Consider the following 25,100-nt stretch of genomic DNA (forward strand, 5'->3'; position numbering starts at 1 on the left):
CAGTTAAAAACTTGCAGACCATAATGAATGTTTTTAGAGAGGAAATAAAATGAATGACACTTGTGAATTTGTTTTAAATGTTGTTTATTTTACCAAATAATTTAGATAAATCTTTCTTGAAGAGGAAGAGAACTCATTAGGTTTCATTAATAATCTGGAGCCTCTCAGAGGATTACTTTGAAATAGCTCCCTGCCAACTTTTCATAAATTAAGCATAAACTTTCTTTGACCTCATCACACATAATTAAATAGCTATTGAAGGGTTAAAACCAACTAAAAAGCGATTCTGTATCTCTGTCCCCATTCTGCAAAATTATACAGGAAGTTCCTTTTGGTTCCCAAGCAGGGTAATTACAAGAGACAGTTACATAATTTACAGTTTCAATCTCCTTGTCCATAATCACACACTTCCACCTAGTTGTATGTACCCCCATGAGTATCTGCATTATACTTTGATTTGTAAATGATGATTGCAGCATGATTGATTGTTTGCATGTAGCATATTGAATTGATTCTTAAAAAATGAACTTTAGCTGTTAACATGTCAATTTGAGTTCCTATTATTTACATAAGTTTAGGGTTCTTGCCTTCAGCAGTTGTATACTGGTTAACAAATTAAACTCTCAGAGCTTTTTTCCTTATTAAATTTGGAAAATGGAGTGCCTTGTATACAACCTAACTAGAAAAGGGCCTAGAACGCAGTAGGTACTCAACTGGTGAACACACTACAAAACCATTCCAATCCTTTGAAAATTGAATAGAGATTCTTTGGTTAACACTGACCATATAGTGTAAAAGCTCGTGGGGATAGTTTTAGTATATTGTGGCAAAAGCTATACTAATATTAACGCATTGTTACTGATGTCTCAACTCTTAAATACTGCCAATATTAAGGGGCCTATCTAAAAAGCAGACTTCAAGAACGGTGTCACCTACTAACTGAAGGAGTAGTAATTGATATTTTTTAATACTGCCAGTGTTGATATTTCGTATGTTTTTGTTTTTCCAACAGTTAACATCTAACTGTAGCCAATTTGGACTTTAACTATAGGATTAAAGGCTAGATACCTACATGACACCAGTTCCACTGGCAAACCAGCTAGTCACTTAATTGAACACATCATTTCACCTCGGCCTGCACCCCCAGCCTCCATGCGTGCTTGCACATCTGTCAAAATGTGCTCATCAGTAACCCTGTGGGGACACCATCATTTATTGCCAGAGGCTTTTTTACCTCAAATCCTGCTTGAAAGCTTATGAGAGATAAATTAAAAATAAATGAAAAGAGAAGCTTTCGATTTCTGTATACCAGTGACATAGGACTGTTTGTCTAGATGACCTGAGGACAACTAGAGATAGTTTTCCTACCTTATATTTTCAGCATTAGTTGATCAATCAGATTGAGTGATGGGGCTGTGCTTTGATTTTAGGAAGTGATCTCAAAGACTGACAAATTTTCTTTAGAAGTGTACTTCGAAAACAAAGAAAAATTTTAGAGAGATTTTTATTCTCACTTTTTTTTCTTCAGTCTTGCTATATGAAAGCTCATCACCCAGAATTGGAATTATAACATACTTTGTCCTGGTTTTGAAAATCATAGCTGGTGCGCGCGCGCACACACACACACACACACACACACACACACACACACGCACGCTATTTTCGGGGGTAGTGGGAATGCAAATAGAAAGGCCAGTTGCTCTTACAACGCCCCACCTCCCAAAGCTTGGTTCTGAAATCAGTGGCAGTGTCCACACTGCTATAAACATGCCCACTCAGACCGCTGGGTAGGATCGGACCAGACAACTAGGCCTTTTCTAATGGATTATCTCAGCTGCCCCCACAGAACCTCAAATTTATAAAAGTGGGCAAAAGAAACGCCAGTTTTTGCTTTTAGTAATTTACTTAAGGAAAAGGTCAACTGTAATGTTTTAATAACAGAAGAATGGTCTTACAGGTGAAGCATTATAAGAACACGCAGTTAACTCCTTGGAGCAGATGCTTTATTTGTTTAATGCAGTGTTTAAAATCTTAACAACTTTTCATGGTAAATTACCAGGAATTTGTAATTTAAATGTTTATACAGGTTTATACTTGGAAGAATTAAATTAAGTTTCTGGAATAGTTTTTCAGATTGAATCTATGATCTTTTGCTTAATTATAAGAGAGGAAGTAATTGTAAAATGCCAAATAACTTTCACCTTAAAATTTTTTTCTTTATAAATTTGTTTTTCATAAAGCTTTCTAGAATTTAAAACTGGTTTGAACTGTGCAAAATTTTAAAAGGTCAAAGAGGAGGACATTATTCTGACATGTCTTTCTAACTTCTGTCACTTCAAAGGCCACGGTACTGGTACTTTACCATTACCTAACTAGAAGTGCCTCTGTGTGACGAATCAAAGCTTTACTTAGATTTTTAATAGTCAGTGGTCTTCATGAAGAATCTGGTTACTTCCCAAATATATTTAAGGAAAGATATTTTTTAAAATTCTTGCCTCCCCCAAATGATTTTAGTTTGGGAATAAGTGCTATTGACCAAATATTACATCTCTTGTTCCATGATCATATTATTCTTGTCAGAGGTAGCTCATTTTTCTAACAAGAAAATTGAGAGACCAAACCTATTTCATACATGGTCATCTTCTTAGAAATAAAAATTATATATTCTTTGAATACACTAGACCAGGACCTTGCCGATATGGTGACACGCCACACATAAACAAATATTTCTCAGTTAAATGTTTAAATAAATGAAACTTCTGTGAAGTCTGTCACAGAGCTCTCTTCACCGAGTGACCGTCTCCTCCCTAGCCTCAACTCTTAGATATTGCCATTTCTTCCAAGATTCACCTTTTACTTGGATCTCTCATTAGGCACCACTGCTGCTACCACAACCCTTGGGGTGGCAGAAGTGGAGGAGTGAGATTGATATTGCACCCCCATTTAACATTCCGGCCAAGGTGTAGTCCCCATGACCCTTTGCTTATTATAACCCATAATACATCTGAGCCCATACTGGCCTGAGGTAGGCAAGAGTTGAGATTGGGTGGGATTCAGACATTCAAAGTTTTTAAAAGCCCCTGAGTGATTCTAATATGCAGCCAGGGTTGAGAACCATTAGGCTAGACTAGAGGATAGGTAAAGGAAAAATAAAGAGGCATTCTCACCGAATTACATTATCAATTATAAAAATACCATTGACTCATCTTCGGCCTGTGGCTGTCTCACAGGGTCTGTCTTTGGCCCTGGTCACCACCAGCCCAGGAGGAGCTCATTCACAGGTGTCTACCCTCCTCAACACAAGGGTGCCACAGAGGGAAGAGGGTCCCCTTTTCTGCCACCTGATGCCCTATTTGTGAATTCATTTTTGGGGGTTCATATAAACACCTACCTTTTCTCTGGATGGCTAACTCACAGAATGACCACTCCTTTCAAGGGAGTCCCCACTCACTCACAAAATCATGGAACTCATCTGGTGAATTCCTGCATGGCCTGTAGTTTTGTGTGCACACACTTCCCACAGCAGCAGGGGAGTCATGCCCCCACCATACATTTTCTACTTAGCAGAGTTGAGGGAACCCCAATTCTCTCCTGAGTAGACTTGGGGAGGAGGTTCAGTAAGAAAGATCAGTGGCCCCTGTGCATAATTGAGGAGGAGCTCAGCACTGGAGCAGTCTGCTGAGGGGCTCATGGGATCTTTGAGAAGGAAGATATTAAAAAGGAGCTTACTTAGGAAAAGCTTGGTATGTGACCCAGGGCAGCCAGCCTTTCTTCCCCAAAGACCCGCTGTCTCCATTCTCTGGGTTTCACTGGCTCGGGCCATTTTCCCAGGGACACACTTGGGTCTTGTAGGATATTTAGGTCTTTGTTTCATCTGCCCTGGGACTGTCTCTGGGTTCTGCTGAAGCCCTCAAGCAGTCATTGTTCCTGTGGTTTGACCGGCTTGCTATTTCTTGAGAGTGGTCCTTGAAGTTAAGGACTTAAGAGCCAAAGGGAATTTGAGAGGCACAGAACTGTGCTTGCTGGAAACTTTCAGTCGCCAGTTTCTTAGGATCATTCCTTTAATTTTCATGGCTTCTTCCTTTAATTAAATTTATATTTGGGTGGTTAGCTTAGGGGTGGGGCAAGGATGGGGGGAACTTGTCTCTGAGGCAGTGGAGTGAATAGAGTGGTTTTTAGGTACCTTAGGCAAAAGTCGGAAAATAAAAGTACCCCTTCTCGGTCTGACTCTATAGAGCAGTCTATCTCCTTCCTGCTGTCCAAATAACTGTTTCTTCCCCCTACATAAAGATACCTAGTCACCCAAATGATCACCTGGAGATTTTGTTCATTCACTGTGTTGAATAATAATAATACCTAACACTTACATGAGTTTGCTATAATAGGCCAAGGACTGCTCATGCTTTTTATTAATTCATTTAATTCTTACAACAACCTTATGTGATAGGTGTGATTATTCTCCACATTTTACGGATGAGGGATCTGAAGCTCAGAGGGGTTAAATAACTTGCCCAGGGTCACACAGCTGGTATATGGTAGACCCCGGATTCCATTCCAGGTAGCCCGTCTCTAGAACCAGCATTGCTTTTAACCAATGTATAGTGCCTATTATGATCTGTCTTACTGTATTCAGTAAATCCCATATTGTTTTAAAGTACCCGTGGCCTTGTTGCCCGACTTTTAAAAATTCTTCTCATCTTTTATTTAATGCAGATGATCTCAAAGTTGGGTCCAGAAACTCCTGGGGAATCCCTATGGCCCTTTCAGGTAGTCTCCAAGGTCACAGCTGTTTTCAAAGTAATGCCAAGATACTATTTGTCCTTTTTAGTTTAATTCTCTCATGAGAGTGCAGTGGAATTTTCAGGAACTTTCATGACCTGTGATACCACAGTAGACTAAATACCAAAGCAGATACGAGAATCTACCTGTTTTCTGTTAAGCCAGATATTGAAGAGATTTGCAAAAATGTGAACCAGTGCCACTCTTCTCACTATTTTTTTTGTATTTTAGAAAATGTATTTTTTTCATAAAAATTATGTTGACACAGAATGGGTTATTGGGGTTTTTAATGAATTAAATGAATATTTGCCACATTTCTCTATAAAATTAATAGATATATAGCCCTTACATACAGAAACTCTTGAGTAAATTTTTTTTTAACGTAAAGAGATCCTGAGACCAAAACTTTTGAGAACCACTGATTTAATGTATAAACCTTTGCTCTTCAAGTGAGGTCCATAGTATAGGAATTTGTTAGAAATGGAGAGTCTCAGGCCCCACCCAGACCTGCCGAATCAGAGTCCAGTTGTAACAAGAGGTGAAGGTTGAGAAGCACGGGCGTGGAACTTGTGGACAAAGCCTCTCAGCAACTCAGTGACCTCTACTGAATTTCAGTCTGGTGGGGCTTTAGAGATTCTTGTTCCCGGTTCTCTACCACAAGGAGCTGGGCGTGGTCTCCTCACCTGTCTGAGATTCTTCAGCTGTATTGTCTGTTGAGCAGCTCTCCTACTGTACAAGGCAATTTCCACATCCTCATCAAAACTAACAAACAGCTCCATAGCAAAGATTATAGCAGTGGTCCTAAAACTCGTATAAATCAGAATCACTTGGAAGGCCTGTTAAAGCATAAGTGCTGGGTCCCGCTCCCAAAGTTTCTGATTCATAGGTCTGAGAATTTGCAAGTCTACCAAGTTCCCAGGTGTTGCTGATACTGCTGGTCTGTATTCTCCCTTCCTGAAAACCCCTGGTTTATAAGAAGTGGACTGAGAGGTCTGTTGAGAAATCAAGCAATATTTACTCAAGTTGTGATATACTTACTTCAAGCCCATAGAATTATGGGAGAGATGTCTTAAACTTACAAATTTTCAAAACCAATCTCTTAAAATAGAAACTATCTCCCTCATTTTTGCTAGGAGGCATCTATATCTTTTAATGAACAGCAAGCAGTTAAGAATTCAGGCAGGTTACAGGTAACTTAGAACAGTAGTCACCAACCTTTTTGGCACCAGGGACCTGGTGCTCCTATGAGAATCTAATGTGTGGTGATCTGAGGTGGACCTGAGGCGGTGATGCTAGTGCTGGGGAGCGGCTGCAAACACAGATGAAGCTTCTCTCCCTCACCTCCTGCTGCGCAGCCCTGTTCCTAACAGGCCATGGACCAGTACTGGTCCACAACCCAGGAGCTGGGGACCCCTGACTTAGAACATTCCTATTCTCTTAAAACAATGGAAAAGGCTAAGGTCCAGCTTCCTTCTTTAATTGCAAAATCACAAAATTGCTACAGGGAGACATAAATAGCCTGTCAAGTTCATTTATCATTATTTAAATTGATAACATGCCATTTACCCACTTGGTCACAGAGCTGTTTAACCCCAGAAACCAGTAATTGATGAGTGTAAACCAGTGAATTTCTGTCCCCAGTCACCAGATACATGGTTAGAGTTATCAGATCTCCTCTGCTCAAGAGCCGCCATAAATCCCTGGCCTGGTATCTGTTCCCAGGCTTGCAAACCTAGTGCTGTCTACTGATAACAAACCTTTTAGTAGGGTTTGCTGAGATAAACAGGTGTCTGATGAGAGGTGTGTAATCATTGAAGATTATCTTCCCCCCAAAAGCAGCTAGTTACCCTAAAGTCACATAATCCAGACAGATGGGAGTTGTGAGTAGCTTGCCAAAGTTTATACTTTTGTATGGTTTGATTCCAGGTGGTAGAAGACGAAGGTCTGCAAGGGTGAAGGGTGGCTGCCTTTGTGGTGGTAAATTCTTGCCTAAGAACATTATTCCCCTTCCGGTCCAGTCTACAATCTTGAAATATTACTAGCTTAAGAGGAAGGAATGTGTCATATTTTAAAAGGGTTAACCTCGCAATTAATATGCTGGGAGTTCAGTTAATTTGAGAATTTACGACTGCAAAAACAAGTCTTACCTTGTCTAGATAGGTCCTTCTAACAGATCTGTCTACAGGAAAGCAACTCTCTACCACTTTTTTTCCCTCCCTCTAGGAGGGAGTTAACCATTTCAAACGCAAGGATTCAGAGCTAGTTAACATGACAGTTGATTCTCTTCAAGTAGTTCAGCCTTAAAAGAGGTGGAGTCAATTTGGGTCTCTTGCAGTACAGCTTAGAAATGGTTACTTTCTGCAGACATCACTTTGTGCCTTCTTAACTTTTCAGCAAACACCTTGATAATCTTTTGAATTAAGTATGTGCTCCATACCCTGAAATTCAGACCTCACCTTCTCCTGGGTTAGTAGTTCAAGTGAAGCAAATGAGGGAGCCAGCTTTCACAAGTATCAAGATAGTTGATGTGGATAGGGGTTTCCAGGCCAGTTAGCTTTCAATTACAAGTCTCTTGATTTGCAGAGTGCTGTTCACCAGCACCTCTGGCTCACAGACAATTTAAAGGGAATAATTTCACCAGCGATTAATTATACTGCAGCTACTGGGATTTAGCCTTCAAACATCACTTTGTTTTTAGTCTGAACAGCCAGGTTTCCCCAGGGATAGTTCAGGTTTTCTGATTGAAAGTATCCTGAGTTAGGGAAAGTGTTAGAGCACCATGGGAATCTATTCACCAGGGGTGTATTGTACTTGTTTCAGATGCTTCAGGATAATACATCGGCTTCCAAGATAAGTGCTTTTTATTTCCCTGCATCTTAGATCAATTATTTGGAATCTTTTTGGTAAGTTAAATTTAAAAAGCTGTAACTACCACATCTCTCTAATTACTCAATAAGTAAACATTCTTACCAAAAATTAGTCTGTTACTGGGATATATAGTAATTATTATTTGAGGAGCCTAGAAAAAGTAAAAGGAAACAAAAGATGGCAAGAAATTCATTCTTTAAAACATTCCAAGTTATGAAGCTCAGAGTAGTGAAATGCCACCAGCTACAGCTTTTTGAGGGAGAGTGCCTGCTGCAGGTAAAATTTAAATTATACATTACATCGGCCTCATGTGCAAATGGATTAGAATTGACATGACACAGCTTTTTCTTCTCAGCTATATATTTTAACATATGACAAGTGATTTCACTTAACTAGTAAGGAATCATAAATTTATCCTTGGTTATTTTGATTATTGAAATTTATTCTTTTTAAACCAAAAATGTCTCCAGAAGGAGACTTTGTAGACTTACAGATGGCTCTTAGTATAAGTGTAAGTTCCTTTCATTGTTATAATAGCCTCCTGGAGGGTCAAAGTGGAGAAGGAAAAACTAACACCTTTGGACAGTGGCATTGTGTGGTCTGTAATGTTGGTACATATCATCCCAGAAAACCGGCTTGATGTTTTCTGGTTGGAGTTTTGGTTTGCAGTTTTTTCTCACCAGCACCCAGGAAAAATATCACTTCCTGGCAGATGTTGGTAGCCTCCCTGCTTCGTAGCATTTGCTAGCACAGTTGCTGTGAAAGTCCAGTGGGCTCGGTGTATGCATGCTCGTCGGGGCTCATTGCCCAACTGCTCACTCCCTTGCCCCCATCAGGTCCCAGTACTCTTCCATGACAGTGTCATTCATAGACTGCGGACTGTGTCCAAGGGAGTGTCCCCGGAGACAGCCATTTAACATAATGGGAGTAGCCGATGCTGAAAGGTTTGTGCCTAAATGCTCTCCACAGACCCAAAGTTGCCTGATGGTTCCAGTGGCCTAATCACTTTTGGCTCAGACTCTTCAATAAGGTGTATTTGTACTACCTCTGGATGTAAAAACATGAACAGCTGTGTAAAATATGTTTTGGGGGGATTCTGACTGCTTCCTCTTAGCCCAGAGTAGAGGTTGTGGGAAGAGAAGACGGAACAAAGAAATACATGTGCTTGCTGGATAAGGTTGCTCATCGTAGTGGGGGACGTAAGGTAGGGAGGGCACATGCCATCTTCTGACCATTTTGGTTATATAGAAATCTTTCTGCTAAGCTGGGGGAGCGGGGGGCGCTTTCTGTCCCCAACTGTGGGGCTCAGATAAGAACCAGTGAAGGGGTAGGGAATTTTATAGTCACTGCAGGGGACTTTTAATTGTGGGATCTCATGGACAAAAAGGGGGCTAGTTCCACATCCACGGTACTATGGTTCTCTTCCCCCCAGGAGTACAGAGCTGGGACCTCCAGCCGACTGCGTAAATTTCTCAGCATGCTCCAAGCACTTAGAAGGCAGGTGACGGATGTGCCAATTATCTGTGTTCTGAGGTTTGGGCACCCTTTGTACTCTGGCGGCAGAGAGTTTTTCTCCATATCGACAGGGCACTACATAGGCTGGATTCGGCACAGTAGCCATCACTGTTAGCATTCCTGACACACTGCTCTTGAAAGCCTCTGTGTGCAGCCGAATGATGTGTGTATAATGGTTTGACTGTAAAATTTTGTGGTGCTTGTTTGCATTCAATCAAATTCTTTGCACTTAAACAGGAGTTAAAGAGACAAATAAGTCAAAAGATTTCAGCAAAACCTAAAGTTAAATGTATGCCTATTCTTTATAATGGCATTCAGATTAAAACCGTCAAAATGCAAAATGCTGTGTTATACCTCTCTGAGGTCAGGTTGGATTTTTTATTCTGTATTTCTGCATTATTTACAGTGATTTTGAGAGGCAGGAAAATGCATCAGAAGCATTTCTCTTTCTGACAAAAAAAAAATCAAAATTGAGAAAATTCTTGAGAATGCAGCCATTTTGGAAATGTAGATAAAAAAGAAAAATGCTGAAGATTTGGGTGGTTTACAGAGCAGCATGATTTTGTAATTGCTGCCACCTACTGTATGTGGTTGATGTTTGTTTAAATTTAGGAAGTTCATGAAGGCGAGGCTGTTGAAATAGATAATTAGAGCAAGGTAGACACCATTAGTTTATAGCATTTCTTCTCTGCTCCATAAGTGGCTCTTAATTACTCAGACAGCCGCTAGCTTTCATTCATTACCTTCAAGTGGATTTAAAGTTTCTCTCATTTTAAAGTTCCTTTGCCAAAGAACCTTCACAGGAATGCTGTAAAATGCACGTTCTAAAGCTTCCGTGCTCAGGGACTCTCTGAGTATACATAAAACAGTGTGCTTTAAGGAGGTCGTTTTGTTTTGTTTTAATTTGTAGGAACAACATTCTGGGGTTGGATTATAAATTAATTTCCATGAAAGAGATGAAAATAGAGCTAGTGGAGCTGATGCGAGTTGCAGCAGGACTTAAAAGACATTCCTTCATTAGTCCTAAAACAAAGCTTCAGATCAGCCTGCTAGTTAAATGTAACAAGCAATATAGAATCCGAGTCAACAGAGGCCCTTCTCTTTATTAAGACCCAGCTGTCAAAGGGTCATTAGGTCTTTCCTGTGGAAAACAACTTGCCCATTAATGTTTGGGGTGGTCCCTCAACAGGATTTCTGAGTAAGTGCCTGACATTTACTTTTTGAAAGAATCTAAAGCTGATGGGAAACTCGGATGTTGAGACTCATCAGAAGTAATATCTTCACTTGGTTTTGTTAAGCATGTCACCATGTATGTTTGGAATACTGCCGCTAGTTGCATGAATTGACTTACAGTGCCACCGTAAAAGATTCGGAAGCACAAACTTCATGGAGATCTAATCACTGTAAGTGAGAAGAGACTACATACATAAACTTTGTGCTCTTCTCTGATGCGATGTTTTTACCTTGATGCTACCTGTGTTATTTTGAGGGGCCCCTGTTCCAGTGTCTGAAAACACCACAGCAAGGTTGACTTTGCTTTTTCTGCCCTAGGCTATCTGCTTTCTAGAAGAGAAGGCCAAGCAGGATCTCCTGAAAAGCCCCTCTCTGATCTGGGCCGTCTCTCCTACCTGGCCTATTGGAAGAGTGTCATCTTAGAATATCTCTACCACCACCATGAGAGGCACATCAGCATCAAGGCGATCAGCAGAGCTACAGGCATGTGCCCACATGACATCGCCACCACTCTGCAGCACCTTCACATGATCGACAAGAGGGATGGCAGGTGAGTACTGGTGCCCTGGGCAACCCGGCTGCCTCTCAAGCATCTTACAGTGGAAAGGATCCCTGGAGTCAGGCAGATTTATTCCAGTTAAAGATAAGAGGTTTCCCAATGGCATTATTAAAAACTTTTCTCCTAAAAGAAAACAGGAAATGACACTTTTTTTGCTGGTCAAATTTCAGTTTGCTGTACTTCTTCATTGATGAGCTTTCTGATTTTTCCTAACCCAGGTAATATTAGTGCTAGCATATGTCATTATGTGAAGGTGAAATGAAACTTCAGCTTTTGATTGCACTTTGTTCTGCCTCATCACATTACAGATTTGTTATCATTAGAAGGGAAAAGTTGATATTGGGCCACATGGAAAAGCTGAAAACCTGTTCCCGCTCCAATGAACTTGATCCAGAGAGTCTGAGGTGGACGCCAATTCTAATTTCTAATGCTGCAGTTTCTGAAGAAGAGCGAGAAGCTGAAAAAGAGGTAATGAACAGCTTCCTCGGCCTAACTTGTGTGACTTCAATCTTGTAGTATTCTTAAGCTAAGAAAGTCATTTAACATCATTGTCAAAAGCTTGGTTATGTCGAGAGAGTTTGTGAAATGATATGGCACTAATTTATCTAACTGAGGTTGCATGGTAAGACATGATAATTTTATTGAATTGAGTATGAAAAATGAAACATTTATTATTGATCACAAAGCAGCATTTTTCACTACTGACAGCATGTAATCAGATCAAATTTGGTGCTGAGCTCCAAGGCTGCAGTGTCAATCGATTCTTTGTGTTTATGAACTTGCTTAAAATGCTCCATGCCACTGAGCATGTAATGTAGTGATAAAGGACTCAAATCAATTCGCTGCATCATTAATACTGCTAAATATCCCATGAAACGCAATCTTCTTTGATTTGTTATCCTAACTGATGTCAAGGAGTCCTAAGATGATGCTGCCGGAATATTGCTTGGCTGGCTGTTCTGATCAGAAGTGACTTAGAGATCCTCTGCCTTTGCTCCCTAGAGGCTCTGGCTGCATAACTGCCCTCTCACTGGCCTGCCGTTTTTACCTCTCCCCCCGCGCCCCCCCCCCCCCCCCCGCGCCCCCCCCCCACCCCCTTTAGGCTGAGCGGCTAATGGAACAAGCGAGCTGCTGGGAAAAGGAGGAGCAAGAAATCCTGTCATCTAGAGCTAACAGTAGGCAATCACCTGCAAAAGTACAATCGAAGAATAAATATTTGCATTCCCCGGAGAGCCGGCCAGTGGCTGGGGAGCGAGGGCAACTGGTCGAGCTGTCTAAGGAGAGCAGTGAAGAAGAGGAGGAAGAGGAAGAGGAGGAGGAGGAGGAAGAGGAGGAGGAAGAAGAGGAAGAGGAGGAAGAGGAGGAGGAAGAAGAGGAAGAGGAAGAAAACATACAAAGCTCTCCTCCAAGACTGACCAAACCACAGTCGGTTGCCATAAAGAGAAAGGTATGTCTGTTTAGAGTTTCGGTCTTTGAGTCGGTTTCAATCAAATCTTATTTGTCATTACAAACATTCTATTAGTATTTGTTTCACTCCTTATTCTTTAGATATAGTTTATTTGTATCCAATTTCGCAGATCATGTATCATCATCGTTTATCTTATGGTCATGATTGTGTTTACTTCTCGAGGTTTGTTAGTGCTGGCAACAGGAAACCAGGGACAGGCTGGCTTTCTAGTCTGGTAGTTACTGCCACCTGCTGGTTTGTGGTACCTGAGTAAGTCAGGCTCTGGGAACAGAAAAGGGCCCTGGAGAGCATGTAAACCACCCTTTGAGGAATTTTGATGAAAATAAGGCTAGAGAAGCTAGGAGACTTGTCCAATAACACAACTCATTGGAAATGGAGCCAGAACCAGATGAGTGTTCAGACTGTAATGTAAGCCCAGGGCTCCTAATTCTATTTCTTTTTCTTGTTCTCAACATAGAATTGTTAGAAAGTATTTGAGGCCCTTCATTTGGATGCTGATATTTTGTATTTGCAGCCAAGTACACATTACTGAAATTTCTCATGTCTTAGTAGCCTGGTGGTTTCTCTACATGCACCCTGTGCAGAAGGTAAAGAATTGATAATGTCTTTAGGTAATTGCTCAACCCAGATCTTCTATCTTTGTCTTCAGTCTCTGTCTGTGACATAGGGAGGGAGGGGACAGATAGTGTTAGTGTAGCCAAGACTAATAGAGATAACACAGAGTAAGTTAAGACTCTACCCAAGGCCATCCTCTGTGATGTCTGTCCAAGATCCTGCTGTCCTGACTCCCAGCTTGGTGCACTTTCTTCAAAGCCTGGACCCTCTTAATGGAAGGGCAGCTGTGGGGCGGTGCTAGAAAGGAGCATCCCATAAAGTGGACTTCAGGCTTATGAATAATGTTTCGACTTCTCACAAGGCAAATGTATTCGTGTTTTACGTATATAACAAAAAGAAATTTGTTTTAAAAACATGAAAAATCAGGATCATCCAAGGCATGATATGGAATACCACCATATAAATGGACCTAGCCCAAAGAAAACCAGCTCTTTATATTGGCTGTACTCATGTTTGGGAAAATTCTTGTGTATTAGGGAGGGCAGGCCAATTGAGAGATTAATATCCATAAATATTAAATTATAGGATATGATTTTTCAGGCTTATATGTGCACTTTAGGGAACATTCAGAGAGTTAAAAAAATGTGAGACACAGTAATTCTTGGGTACAGTTTACCTGGAGTTTGAGTTTTCCCCATGCATTTCATGCATTTCAAACCCTTCTTTGCAATGTATTTTCAGTAACTTTGGGGGCCCATTATTGACAGATTTATATTTTAGCAGCAAATCTTCCTGTTATTCTTCTTTTTGAATTTTGTATCATTAAATACTTTTCACTTGTGAAAACATGTTTCATAATTGAAATTATGGGGAGTCATTTGTGTCAAACTTCAGTGCAGTTAGAAAAAAACTTTACATTTTATATAAATAAGATCGACCTCGCATATCTTTTATTTTATGTGCCTTCTAATCGAAATATTTTGTAAAATTTGCTGACATCTCTGCAGCCACCAATAAATGACTCTGTTAACATTTGAACAGTAGAGTAGTCTTTTCTCCAGTACTCTTTCCTCTTCTCTTTTCATCATTCCTGAAATGGGAAGTCTTATGAAATGGGAACAAGGAGGCTAGTCTTATATGCCATCGTATTTCCTAGAGTGCTTTGCATGTAGTAGGTGCTCCTTGAACAGTTATCAAGTATTAAATGGGTTACCCAGTAGCTAGTTAATTATTGCAATATTTATAGAAACATCGGAGTCCGTGATGACTTAATAGCTATAATATACAGGACATCAAAGCTAACAAGTACCACTGGAAAATACATGCTAGAAAAAGCAAACCTTAGCTTTTAAAATCTACAGTTAAGCTGCTAGGATGTTCCCTCTCAAAGCATCTGCTTGAGTAAACAACTGTTTTATTTGGAAAATATTTACCTGTGTAGTTGGAGCCCAAGAGGGATGTTAAACATCAAATGGAAGGTTAAGTACAAAGACAATACTGAAATCTTTGATTCTGTATTCTCAGACACATGTTTTCATACACATGTTCAGTACATGTTTGCTGCATATCAACTCAACCGTTTAATTTCTCATGAGCTCTTAAGTATTATGTTTGGAATTAATTTCAGAGGCCTTTTGTACTAAAGAAGAAGAGGGGTCGTAAACGCAGGAGGATCAACAGCAGTGTAACCACTGAGACCATTTCTGAGACAACAGAAGTACTGAACGAGCCCTTTGACAATTCAGATGAAGAGAGGCCAATGCCACAGCTGGAGCCTACCTGTGAGATTGAAGTGGAGGAAGATGGTGGGAAGCCAGTCCTGAGAAAAGCATTCCAACATCAGCCTGGGAAGAAAAGACAAGCAGAGGAAGAGGAAGGAAAAGACAATCATTGCTTTAAGAATGCTGACCCTTGTAGAAGTAAGTGGAGGAATTATAAAAATCTTACCCTTCTGAATCTCTGTACATTACTGCCAAAAAGCAGGCACCTGGAGTCATGCCCAAAGGCATCTCTGAGGATGTACGGACCCACCAGAAATAAGTGCTCATCTGTCCTTTCTCATTCATAAAAGGTTCTATCCCTTCTTCCTGGAATTGGATTTTATGTTAAACAACTTCTAAGGCCAGAACATTCCTCTAGGTGGGTTCATCTTACTTTCCACAAATTGGCTTATCCTCACAAACTTTGAAGTCTGTCAATAAGAAACACACTGCATTTCTTGATTCTAATATGTACTTTTTCCCACATTTAATATTTCTGAAATCAGGATATATATTATTATCAATGTGAGCATTGAATGCAATATTTTTTTCCTTGAAAAACAAATATTAGTAAATTAATGGTACATCTTATAGTCAGTAGTGTCTTAAGATATATGATTATCGGGAATCATCTAAACTTACACCGTCACTATTAGCTTTGTTAATACAGATTAATGTAGAAATCAGGAAATTGTCCTTTCTTTTAAGGTGATATTTTATAGTTGCTGCTGGCAGGGACACCCCACACTATCTTTTAAAAAAATAGGGAAACACCAGTGAATGGTCTTCGATGCCCTGTTTAAAAGCAGCCAGCCCTTGCCTGCTGGTCTGGAAGCTTGTACTCCTGGCTGAATCATGAGGATGTGTGGGGCAGGCTCTCTACTGCTGAAATGACTCTATTCATAAACTTACTTCATTCCCATCTAGAGAACAGGCCATCTCATCTCTCTGGGCACCAGAGGTTATCACTCTCAGTTTGTGAAAAGCCACAATTTTAAGAACACGAGCAAACATCTTCTTGACTTTCTTAATTAACAGGAATACTATTGCTGCATACGATGTTTTGCTGAGGGAATGGTATCTTACCCTGGGTATAGAGAAACCAAGCTGTGTTCTTTAGTTTTTTTAAACAAACATATGAACAAACAACAACAGCAAACTTCAGCAAAAGATCTTTTTTTAATGGAAATTGAGCCTTATTTCCACTTCTTAGCTGTCTTCTCAGGAGCCTGTAAATGAGTCATCACTGCCTTCATTCTCCACTTTGTGCCATTTGCCTTTAAAAATTCTAAGTGATATTAAACCTGATTCCTTTCAGAACCTTCTTTTTTTAAAAAAAATAATTATGAGAAAACTCATCTTTTGATTTAGAGAGGTCTTCCTACAAAAGATGGTAGGTCCAGTAGCATGTGGAAATTAAGAATGTGGAATCCAAGGGCATTGGCATGGCTATTACCTGCCCGTGGGACTAGAAATGAAACCATTTGTGAACATCTCGAGATGTCTGTTAACTGGGTATTGTACTTTGCACTTCGGAAGGAATTCGTCTACGTCGCATATGTGTTCTTTTCAGCTAGCCAGTTTGCATGCAATACTTGCAGGTAAGTTTATGTATAATCTTTTCATTACATATATGAGCTAAAAGCTCACACTGCTTTGTACTGATTGGATTAGAGATCACTCCACTCTGGCACAGGGATCTCTGTTCCACATTGATTATTAGATCTCATTTTTGTTTTCCAAAATAAGTTCTCCAAATTTTGTTCTCCTAATAAGGCTGTTTCTCTTGGTAAAGCTTCTCCTTTAAATTGACCCTTCCAGAAGATCAGTATGATCTTTAATTTTCTAAAGATCTTAAGAAAATTTGGATGTTTTTTATTTATATTTATTTATATATTCATTTGTTTGCTTTATATATTGTACTCCTGGCTGAATCATGAGGATGTGTGCGTGGGGCAGGCTCTCTACTCTACTGCTGAAATGACTATTCAGAAACTTACTTTATTCCTATCTCAGGAACATAGTGCCATATGTTTGCTTATATTTATATAAATATATTTACATATTTACTTATATTCATATGCGTATACATATACAGTAAAAATAGTATTAGATGAACTAAAATTAACTTGACAGTTATGGTTTGTTTCTTATTTACTGTAATATTCAAACCATACATTTGAGCAGCAAATCGATCCAAAATACAGTCTGGACGGAATTAGTGAAAAAAGGAATACCTGTGTTTTAATGTTCAATAATTTCATGCTAAATACATTATATTTTGTGTCATGATGGTCCCGTAGTGGATCACAGATGCATTTGTGTTTTGGCTATTTAGTTATTTATTCATTTGTTTCAGAGGTACACAGTTTATTTTTATGCCAGAGAGAACATTCAAATCAAAGTAAATAATGTCATCTGTGATCATTTCAATCCAGTAATTGTCCATGAACCAAAGTTCACTTTCTCAGGATAGATACATGAGTTCGGCCTCTATTCACTTCTCTAGTACAGAGGCGATTAGATATGAGCTAGTATTAACCTTTTCCCCTGTATTTTCTAATTTGTAAATGTTCAAATGTTTTTTGTTTGTTTGTTTGTTTTTTACATTGTAGTATTCTGGGCTTTTGCATCAGAGAATGTCTTGTTTTTTAAACTCAAATAATTTGCCCCTATACATGTGCTTTCTATAAAAAGCACAACTTTCTGTTGAGACTGTCTGTGTGCGTGTGTATGTGTGTGTGTAGCATACATTATTTCCCCAGGCCTAGGTTATTTACTCAGTTTATACCACAATATTATTCTGCATTAGTCTTGATTATGTCTTTACCATCAACTCTTAAAATGCTAAATTGAAAGCAGTGCTTGCTAATTAATTTAGAGGAATGAATTCAAGTTATTCATGGTTATGCTTTCTAAGACTTTGTTTTTCTTCCTCCCCTTTCTCTCTGTCTCCTCGCTAAGACAATATGGATCATAATGCAAATAACTTGAAAGAAGGCAGTAGAGACAATCCTGAACCTCTAAAGTGCAAGCAAGTGTGGCCTAAAGGCTCAAAGCGCGGTCTTTCTAAGTGGAGGCCAAACAAAGAAAGGAAGACTGGATTTAAACTGAACTTGTACACCCCGCCAGAAACACCCATGGAACCTGACGACCAGGTAACAGTGGAAGAGCAGAAGGAGACTCTGGAAGACAAAAGCAGCCCCACTCCCACCAGGAGTGAGGAGGAGACCAAGGAAGCTGTGGAACCCCTGCTGCCTCGGGATGAAAACAGAAAGGAGGAAACATGTTCACCTAGAAGTCCAAATAAATCACCGGGTGAAAAACTGGAAGACGATCCAGTCAAACGTGAGGAGGAAGAGGAGGAGGAGGAGGAGGAGGAGGAGGAGGAAGAGGAGGAGGAGGAAGAGGAAGGAGATGTAGAGAAGGCCCCCGGTGGTGCTAAAAGTCAGGAAAAGGCGGAACCAGAAGTCTGCACGGAGAGAGAAGACGCTGCGCGTTTGGAGGAGCATGAGGAGGAGGAGGAAGAGGATGAGGAGCCATCTCACAACGAGGGTCACGATGCCGACGATGAAGACGACAGTCACATGGAATCTGTGGGAGCGGAGAAGGAGGAATGCCCCAGAGAAGCCTTCAAAGAAGTACTGGAAAACCAGGAGGCTTTTTTAGACCTTAGTGTCCAGCATAGTCATTCGAAACCAGAGGTCTTAATGGACTGTGGCATTGACCTTGCAGCTTCCTGTAACAGTGAACCCAAGGAGCTTGCTGGAGACCCTGAAGCAGCACCTGAATCTGATGAGGAGCCCCCTGAAGAACAGGCGCAGAAACAGGACAAAAAGAACAGTGAAGAAGTAGATTCTGAGTTCAAAGAGGGACATACAGCAACCATGGAAATCGACTCTGAGACCGTCCAGGCAGTTCAGTCTTTGACCCAGGAGAACAGTGAACAGGACGACACCTTCCAGGACTGTGCCGAGACTCAAGAGGCCTGTAGAAGCCTACAGAACTACACCCATGCAGACCAAAGTCCACAGATTGCTGCCACTCTGGACGATTGCCAGCAGTCGGACCACAGTAGCCCAGTTTCATCCGTCCATTCCCATCCTGGCCAGTCAGTACGTTCCGTCAGCAGTCCAAGTGTCCCTGCCTTGGAAAACAGCTATGCCCAAATCAGCCCAGATCAAAGTGCCATCTCAGTGCCATCATTGCAGAACATGGAAACCAGTCCAATGATGGATGTCCCATCAGTTTCAGATCATTCACAACAAGTCGTAGACAGCGGATTTAGTGACCTGGGCAGTATCGAGAGCACAACTGAGAACTACGAAAACCCAAGTAGCTATGATTCCACTATGGGTGGCAGCATTTGTGGGAATGGCTCTTCACAGAACAGCTGCTCCTATAGCAACCTCACCTCTAGCAATCTGACACAGAGCAGCTGCGCTGTCACCCAGCAGATGTCCAACATCAGCGGGAGCTGCAGCATGCTGCAGCAAACCAGTATCAGTTCCCCCCCAACCTGTAGCGTCAAGTCTCCACAAGGCTGTGTGGTGGAGCGGCCTCCGAGCAGCAGCCAGCAGCTGGCTCAGTGTAGCATGGCTGCTAACTTCACCCCGCCGATGCAGCTGGCTGAGATCCCCGAGACCGGCAACGCCAACATTGGCTTATATGAACGAATGGGTCAAAGTGATTTTGGGGCTGGGCACTACCCACAGCCGTCAGCCACCTTCAGCCTTGCCAAACTACAGCAGTTAACTAATACACTTATTGATCATTCATTGCCTTACAGCCATTCTGCTGCTGTAACTTCCTATGCAAACAGTGCCTCTTTGTCCACACCATTAAGTAACACAGGGCTTGTTCAGCTTTCTCAGTCTCCACACTCCGTCCCTGGGGGACCCCAAGCACAAGCTACCATGACCCCACCCCCCAACCTGACTCCTCCTCCAATGAATCTGCCACCGCCTCTTTTGCAACGGAACATGGCTGCATCAAATATTGGCATCTCCCACAGCCAAAGACTGCAAACCCAGATAGCCAGCAAGGGCCACGTCTCCATGAGAACCAAATCGGCATCTCTGTCACCAGCTGCTGCCACCCATCAGTCGCAAATCTATGGGCGCTCTCAGACTGTAGCCATGCAGGGTCCTGCACGGACTTTAACCATGCAAAGAGGCATGAACATGAGTGTGAACCTGATGCCAGCCCCAGCCTACAATGTCAACTCTGTGAACATGAACATGAACACTCTCAATGCCATGAATGGGTATAGCATGTCCCAGCCGATGATGAACAGCGGCTACCACAGCAATCACGGCTACATGAATCAAACGCCCCAATACCCTATGCAGATGCAGATGGGCATGATGGGGACCCAGCCATATGCCCAGCAGCCAATGCAGACCCCACCCCACGGTAACATGATGTACACAGCCCCCGGACATCACGGCTACATGAACACGGGCATGTCCAAACAATCTCTCAATGGGTCCTACATGAGAAGGTAGGCAACATGGGCAGTCACAAAAACCCCTGGGCATCACTATTGGATCGACCTGCACAAATACCTTCGAAGAGTACGATTTCAAAACCAGCAATTGGTGTGAATGCAAAAACATTTGTTGGCACCATTTATTTAAAAAAAAAAAAAAAAAAAAAAAAAAGCTGTATGCAGCAGAAAGCCTTATACAAGTTGTTTTTCTTTTTTTTTTCTTTTTCTTTTTTGGTACCTTTGTTTCTGTTACTTTTATATGAATTTCTCTGCTATGGAAGGCCTCTCTTTGGACTACAGTTGGAGGCAGCCACTTGTTGTGCCTGCTTCCATTAAACAATGTGGATATCAAGTCCCCCGCCCCCGATTATCTGTTTTAATACTGAACCTAGAGCTTTTTTTTTTTTTCCTGCCCTGTCCACTCCATGTAAATGCCTTTAGCATTTCAGTTATTGTATATTTTGTTTAAGGTGACACTTCAGCATGCCGCTAATGTCTTTGTTAGTGACAGTGCATTTTGTAGTACTGTACAAGTGTTGTGCTAACAGTAAGCCATTTCTTAAGTTTTTTGCCTTGATTAGGGTGCCCTAATTTGAGGGTTTAAAAAAAACTATATTTTTGTTAATTATAAAACTGTAAAGAGCTATAAAAGCTATTCCCATTTGGTTAGTCAAAAGGGTTTTATTGCTAAATGTTTGGTGTAAAGTTGAGACCCTTTTCCATTTTGGTGACAGATTTCTTTGGGGAAAAAAGGCAGCTTTCTGTTTTATAAATGCAGACTTCTGTTTATTGAATGAAGCATATCTCAGTGTTTATCTGTCAGGTTTTGAAACATTTCATATATGTCCAAATACTTGGCAGGATTTAAAAAAAATAGTGAATTTGGTGTAAAGTTGCTATTTTATGGAAATGCCTCTAACTTTACATTTTCATTCCATCTGTAGATTTTTCTATCTTTATAAAATATTGGAGTTATTTTTTAAGGAAAAATAGAGAAGTAGCTTGTGAATAGCTCAAACTAAGCTTACAAATCGCATGTAAAAAAGCAAAAAAGTTATTTGTGTCTGTTTATATTGCTTCCTTTTTTGTAGCCTTTGTACCTGTCCAGGGTGACTGTAAGGGCCACGCAGGAGAGGCGTAACCCTTGTATAAAATAGGAGCCAGCAACACTCTTGTATTTATCTGTTCTCTTTTTAGTCAGTCACTTCAAAAAAAAAAACAAAAAACAAAAAACAAAACAAAAACAAAAACAAAAACAAAAAAAAGCTGTACATTTTAACATAAAATAAATTATGATGAGCCATTTTTAGCCTCTTGTGTCCTGTCATATTATGATTGATAGAGAATGACCAATTGAACTGTATCATGTGTCACATCTCAGAACACATACACATTTTGGGAAAATAAATTATTTAGTGTAAATTGGAGTTAAGAGATTTTCTGATTTGTTTTGACTTTGGGGGAGGGGGTTGGCAATAAATAAGAGTAATATCTAATAAAACCATCACATATACCAAATACCTATTTAATAAATTAATTTATAATGGATTTTAATGCTTTTCATGAAAGTTTATTTTATGCTAGTGCATACCTTCTGTATGCCAATCATTGTCTTTAAAATAAAGTGAATTTGTTTTTTTCTTTTTGACTTTGATCTTCATTTGCAAAGGGATCCTGCACAAATATCCAGTTGTCTCATTTGTACAGTCTGTATAAACTCCCCTCAGGACCTAGTACAGTGGTAGCAAGCTTCATTTTTCTAAAGATTAATACAAAAAAAAATTGGGAATTGTATATTTGAAAAATCATTTTCTTATAAAAGGTGTGAAAGTTTTGCTCTGTTGTGAATGAGTGCTTGGATGTTTTCTTCAGCATCTAAAGTTTAGACCCCACCCCCACCCCACCTCACCCCCCAAAAAAAGTCAATGACCTCAAACATTATTGTATGGAATTCAGAGACAGTTTTGTCTCATTTTTAAAACAGTTGATTTTATTCAAGCAACAAGCCGAGAAATGAATGCTCGACTTGGCACCCACGTGAAACTGGCCTGTTACGCTCTAAACGTGGATGCTCACAACCCTCCCGTGAAGCCAGTCAGGACGTTGCTTTTCCACCAGTGGTTTAACACACACAAAAAAAATCAAGTGTTGTACAGATCACAGACACAAACCTTAAAGAAGACAGAATAAAAAGGCAGGATTGTGCATACACCCCAGAATCACGGGCATGCAGAGAGGGAAGCTGCCTGGCGGGCTTTGCCTTGTGTGTGTTTCACCCTTATTCTTTTTCTCTTATAAAGCATTCTGGGCTCAGTGTCAAGAATTTATCTTTTGTTCCTTTCCTTCAACAACTGGACAGTCAGTGGGGGGAAATCTGTAGTAGCTGAGGGAGGGCTTCTAAGAAGACACTTCTGCAGGGGCTGCCGTCGCCAGGAGAGGAGAACGTCTCAGGTGCTATGCTGACAGCAAAGGAAACCTCTAATCCACCTTCAGAGTGGGACGTGATGGTGTGCCGATGGCTTGCATCAACTGTTGTGTCAGTTCCGGAGCAGCCAAGAGTCTTAGCAGCCCAGTGGGTCCCACACATCAGGCAAGAGGCTGTTTGAGCCTGGGAGATGGGATAGGGGCCTGCTAACAATCTGATCAGAAGCTTCGTGGAACTTCCCACAGGCCTCACTTTGAAACCTTTACATATCTGGTCTCTTTGCTCTTGTGTTAAGATTCTTTGGAGACTGAGATTTCCCTCTGTGTTCCCTTTGCCAGTGGCTTGCTAATCGCACCTTATGATCTGTGTGATGCCTGAGCTCCATCACCCCCACATCCTGCCTGCCTCCCAGTCCTCCAGGGTGCCTACCCAGGGGTGAAAGCATTCGCCTTCCCTGCCAACATTCTGTTTTATGGATATTGACTCATAATATTGTTACAGAGCTTTAGCAAGCAGACCTCCCTCGTTATCTACACACCTGCCCCGTGCAGCGAATGGGTTAGTTGTCTCCAGTTCACAGATGAGGAGATTGAGGCTCAAAGAAGCTAAATTGCCCAAACTTACTGAGCTAAAATTCGTGAGCTGAAACAAACTCGTATCTCTCCAAATCCCAGCTCTTTTTTCCTAGAAAAAAGTTTTACTCTGTGAAAAGGCCATAACTTGCCATCTCTCTGATTTAAAGGCTTAGCTAATAAATACATAATGTTTTTAAAACTGTTAGGTGCTGTATAAATACAGGTTATTTTGTTGTTACAAGCAAGTGTTGGTCTACAGTCAGTACTCAGAGTACAAGTACTATTACATTATGAAACGATACCTTCAATTTCTTTGTAACAGGCTTCCATAATTCCACACTCCTATTTTTTCTTCTCCCTTCTCTATCCCCTTTCCTGGGACTAACTCAATTTTCTCTCACCTCAGTATGATGACTTAAAATTCCCCCTCTATAAAGACAACACCAAGATTTATACCTCCAGTCTGAACTCTCTCTAGATTCAAGGTCAAATGACTTGACACCTTTTGTATGTCTTACAGATATGACATAACTGGCGATCTCCAGCCCTTCTCCCTGCCCTTTTCTGCCCTGGTCAACCCAGAAACCAAATTGATATCTTCCATTTCTCACTCCTCTCTTCAGCAGGGTCTGTCAATAATCCAGAATAATTCCGAAACAATCTTGAGTACTAGTCCCTTGGTGCTGTGTTAGTCCAGGTCACCTTCCGCTTTCCTATTAACAATTCCAGCAGCCTCCTAACTGGTCTTGCTTCCCTTCTTAACCCCCTACAGTCTGTTCACCATACTTCAGCCACAGTGAGTTTTTCTTTCCAGAGTGATCTCCTTAGAACATAGGTAATACCATTCCCCTGCTGAAAAAAACTTCAGTGGTTTTTCTTTGCACTGGGAGTAAAATCCAGTCTCTCTACCCATCACCTTCCACTCCCTGCCTGTGCCTTCCACCCCCTCCCCGCATGAACTCTAGCTTCACTGATTGGCCGGTCCTCAAACACATCCTGCCTGCCTGTGCGTTTCCTCAGAAATACACTTCTTTGCCACTTCGGGGCCTTCGCCTACGCTGTTTCTCAGCCTAGAACGTTCCCTCCGTATTTGGAAAGTGTGCTCTTTCAAGTCTCGGCTCACCCCATCTCCTCGGGTCTTCAACCACAACGTCTAAAGTAGGTTTCTCCCCCATCCTGTCCCCAGTTGTTCGGCACCTCACTACCTGTTTCCCTCATTGCGCTTTGTCACAACATGGGTTTTTGGTTTTACTTTTGGCCTCCTAACCCAGTTTTTGGTGTGTAGTAGGTTTTCAGTAAATATTTGTTGACCAAATGAATACTTCTGAAGACTTGAAACAGCTCTGCAAAAACTTCTGTTCCTCTTTTATCCTACCTCTGGCTCCCAGGAGCCATCTTGGAGACCAGACCTCCAACTTCAAAGATCTGTGCTTCTGCGCTCCTCGGCAGGACTCGTAGCCCTACGAAGAGGTGGGAGCATGTTGGAAGGTGTAGGGACTCGAGAACACCAGCAGTGGACATTCCATCCTTTCCACATACGGATTCATGTAAATGTAATTTTTTTTTAAACTGGAAATACTGATTTCTCTCTGGACAAGGAATAGATCAGACCTAGGAGATAAATGAGTTTCGAGGGAATTATTAGGATCCTGTGATGAGCAAGTCTAGGTAGGGCCCACTATGACCCTAGAATCCCTTTTGGTCTGTATCTCTTTTCCGAGAGCCTGTGTATGGCTCCCTTCGCACCCAAATCTGAGTCATTACGAGGACTCAATTCCAAGGTGAGTCACCCAGAGCAGATTCTGGGCAGTTCCAGGAAGCCAGACCAGCCACGGGGCCCAGGCCACAAGTCCTCCCCTCTGACACAAAAGC

The 25,100-nt window shown here is 41.2% G+C and overlaps 1 protein-coding gene across 6 annotated transcripts in view; it reads left to right on the forward strand.

Moving 5' to 3' along the window:
* Nucleotides 1–21,776, forward strand: part of KAT6B (lysine acetyltransferase 6B) — a 171,389-nt gene extending 149,613 nt beyond the window's left edge. For all 6 annotated transcript variants that reach the window (XM_023527931.1, XM_011355294.2, XM_023527930.1 and 3 more), the window contains exons 14-18: nucleotides 10,714–10,945; nucleotides 11,263–11,422; nucleotides 12,057–12,401; nucleotides 14,605–14,896; nucleotides 17,702–21,776. In XM_023527931.1, coding sequence (XP_023383699.1) covers nucleotides 10,714–10,945; nucleotides 11,263–11,422; nucleotides 12,057–12,401; nucleotides 14,605–14,896; nucleotides 17,702–20,244 — 3,572 coding nt within the window. In that variant the 3' untranslated portion in view covers nucleotides 20,245–21,776. The remainder of the gene's footprint in view (nucleotides 1–10,713; nucleotides 10,946–11,262; nucleotides 11,423–12,056; nucleotides 12,402–14,604; nucleotides 14,897–17,701) is intronic.
* Nucleotides 21,777–25,100: the final 3,324 nt, after the last annotated feature.

This window comes from Pteropus vampyrus, unplaced genomic scaffold (genome assembly GCF_000151845.1).
Source record: "Pteropus vampyrus isolate Shadow unplaced genomic scaffold, Pvam_2.0 Scaffold20, whole genome shotgun sequence".
Classification (NCBI taxonomy): Eukaryota; Metazoa; Chordata; class Mammalia; order Chiroptera; family Pteropodidae; genus Pteropus; species Pteropus vampyrus.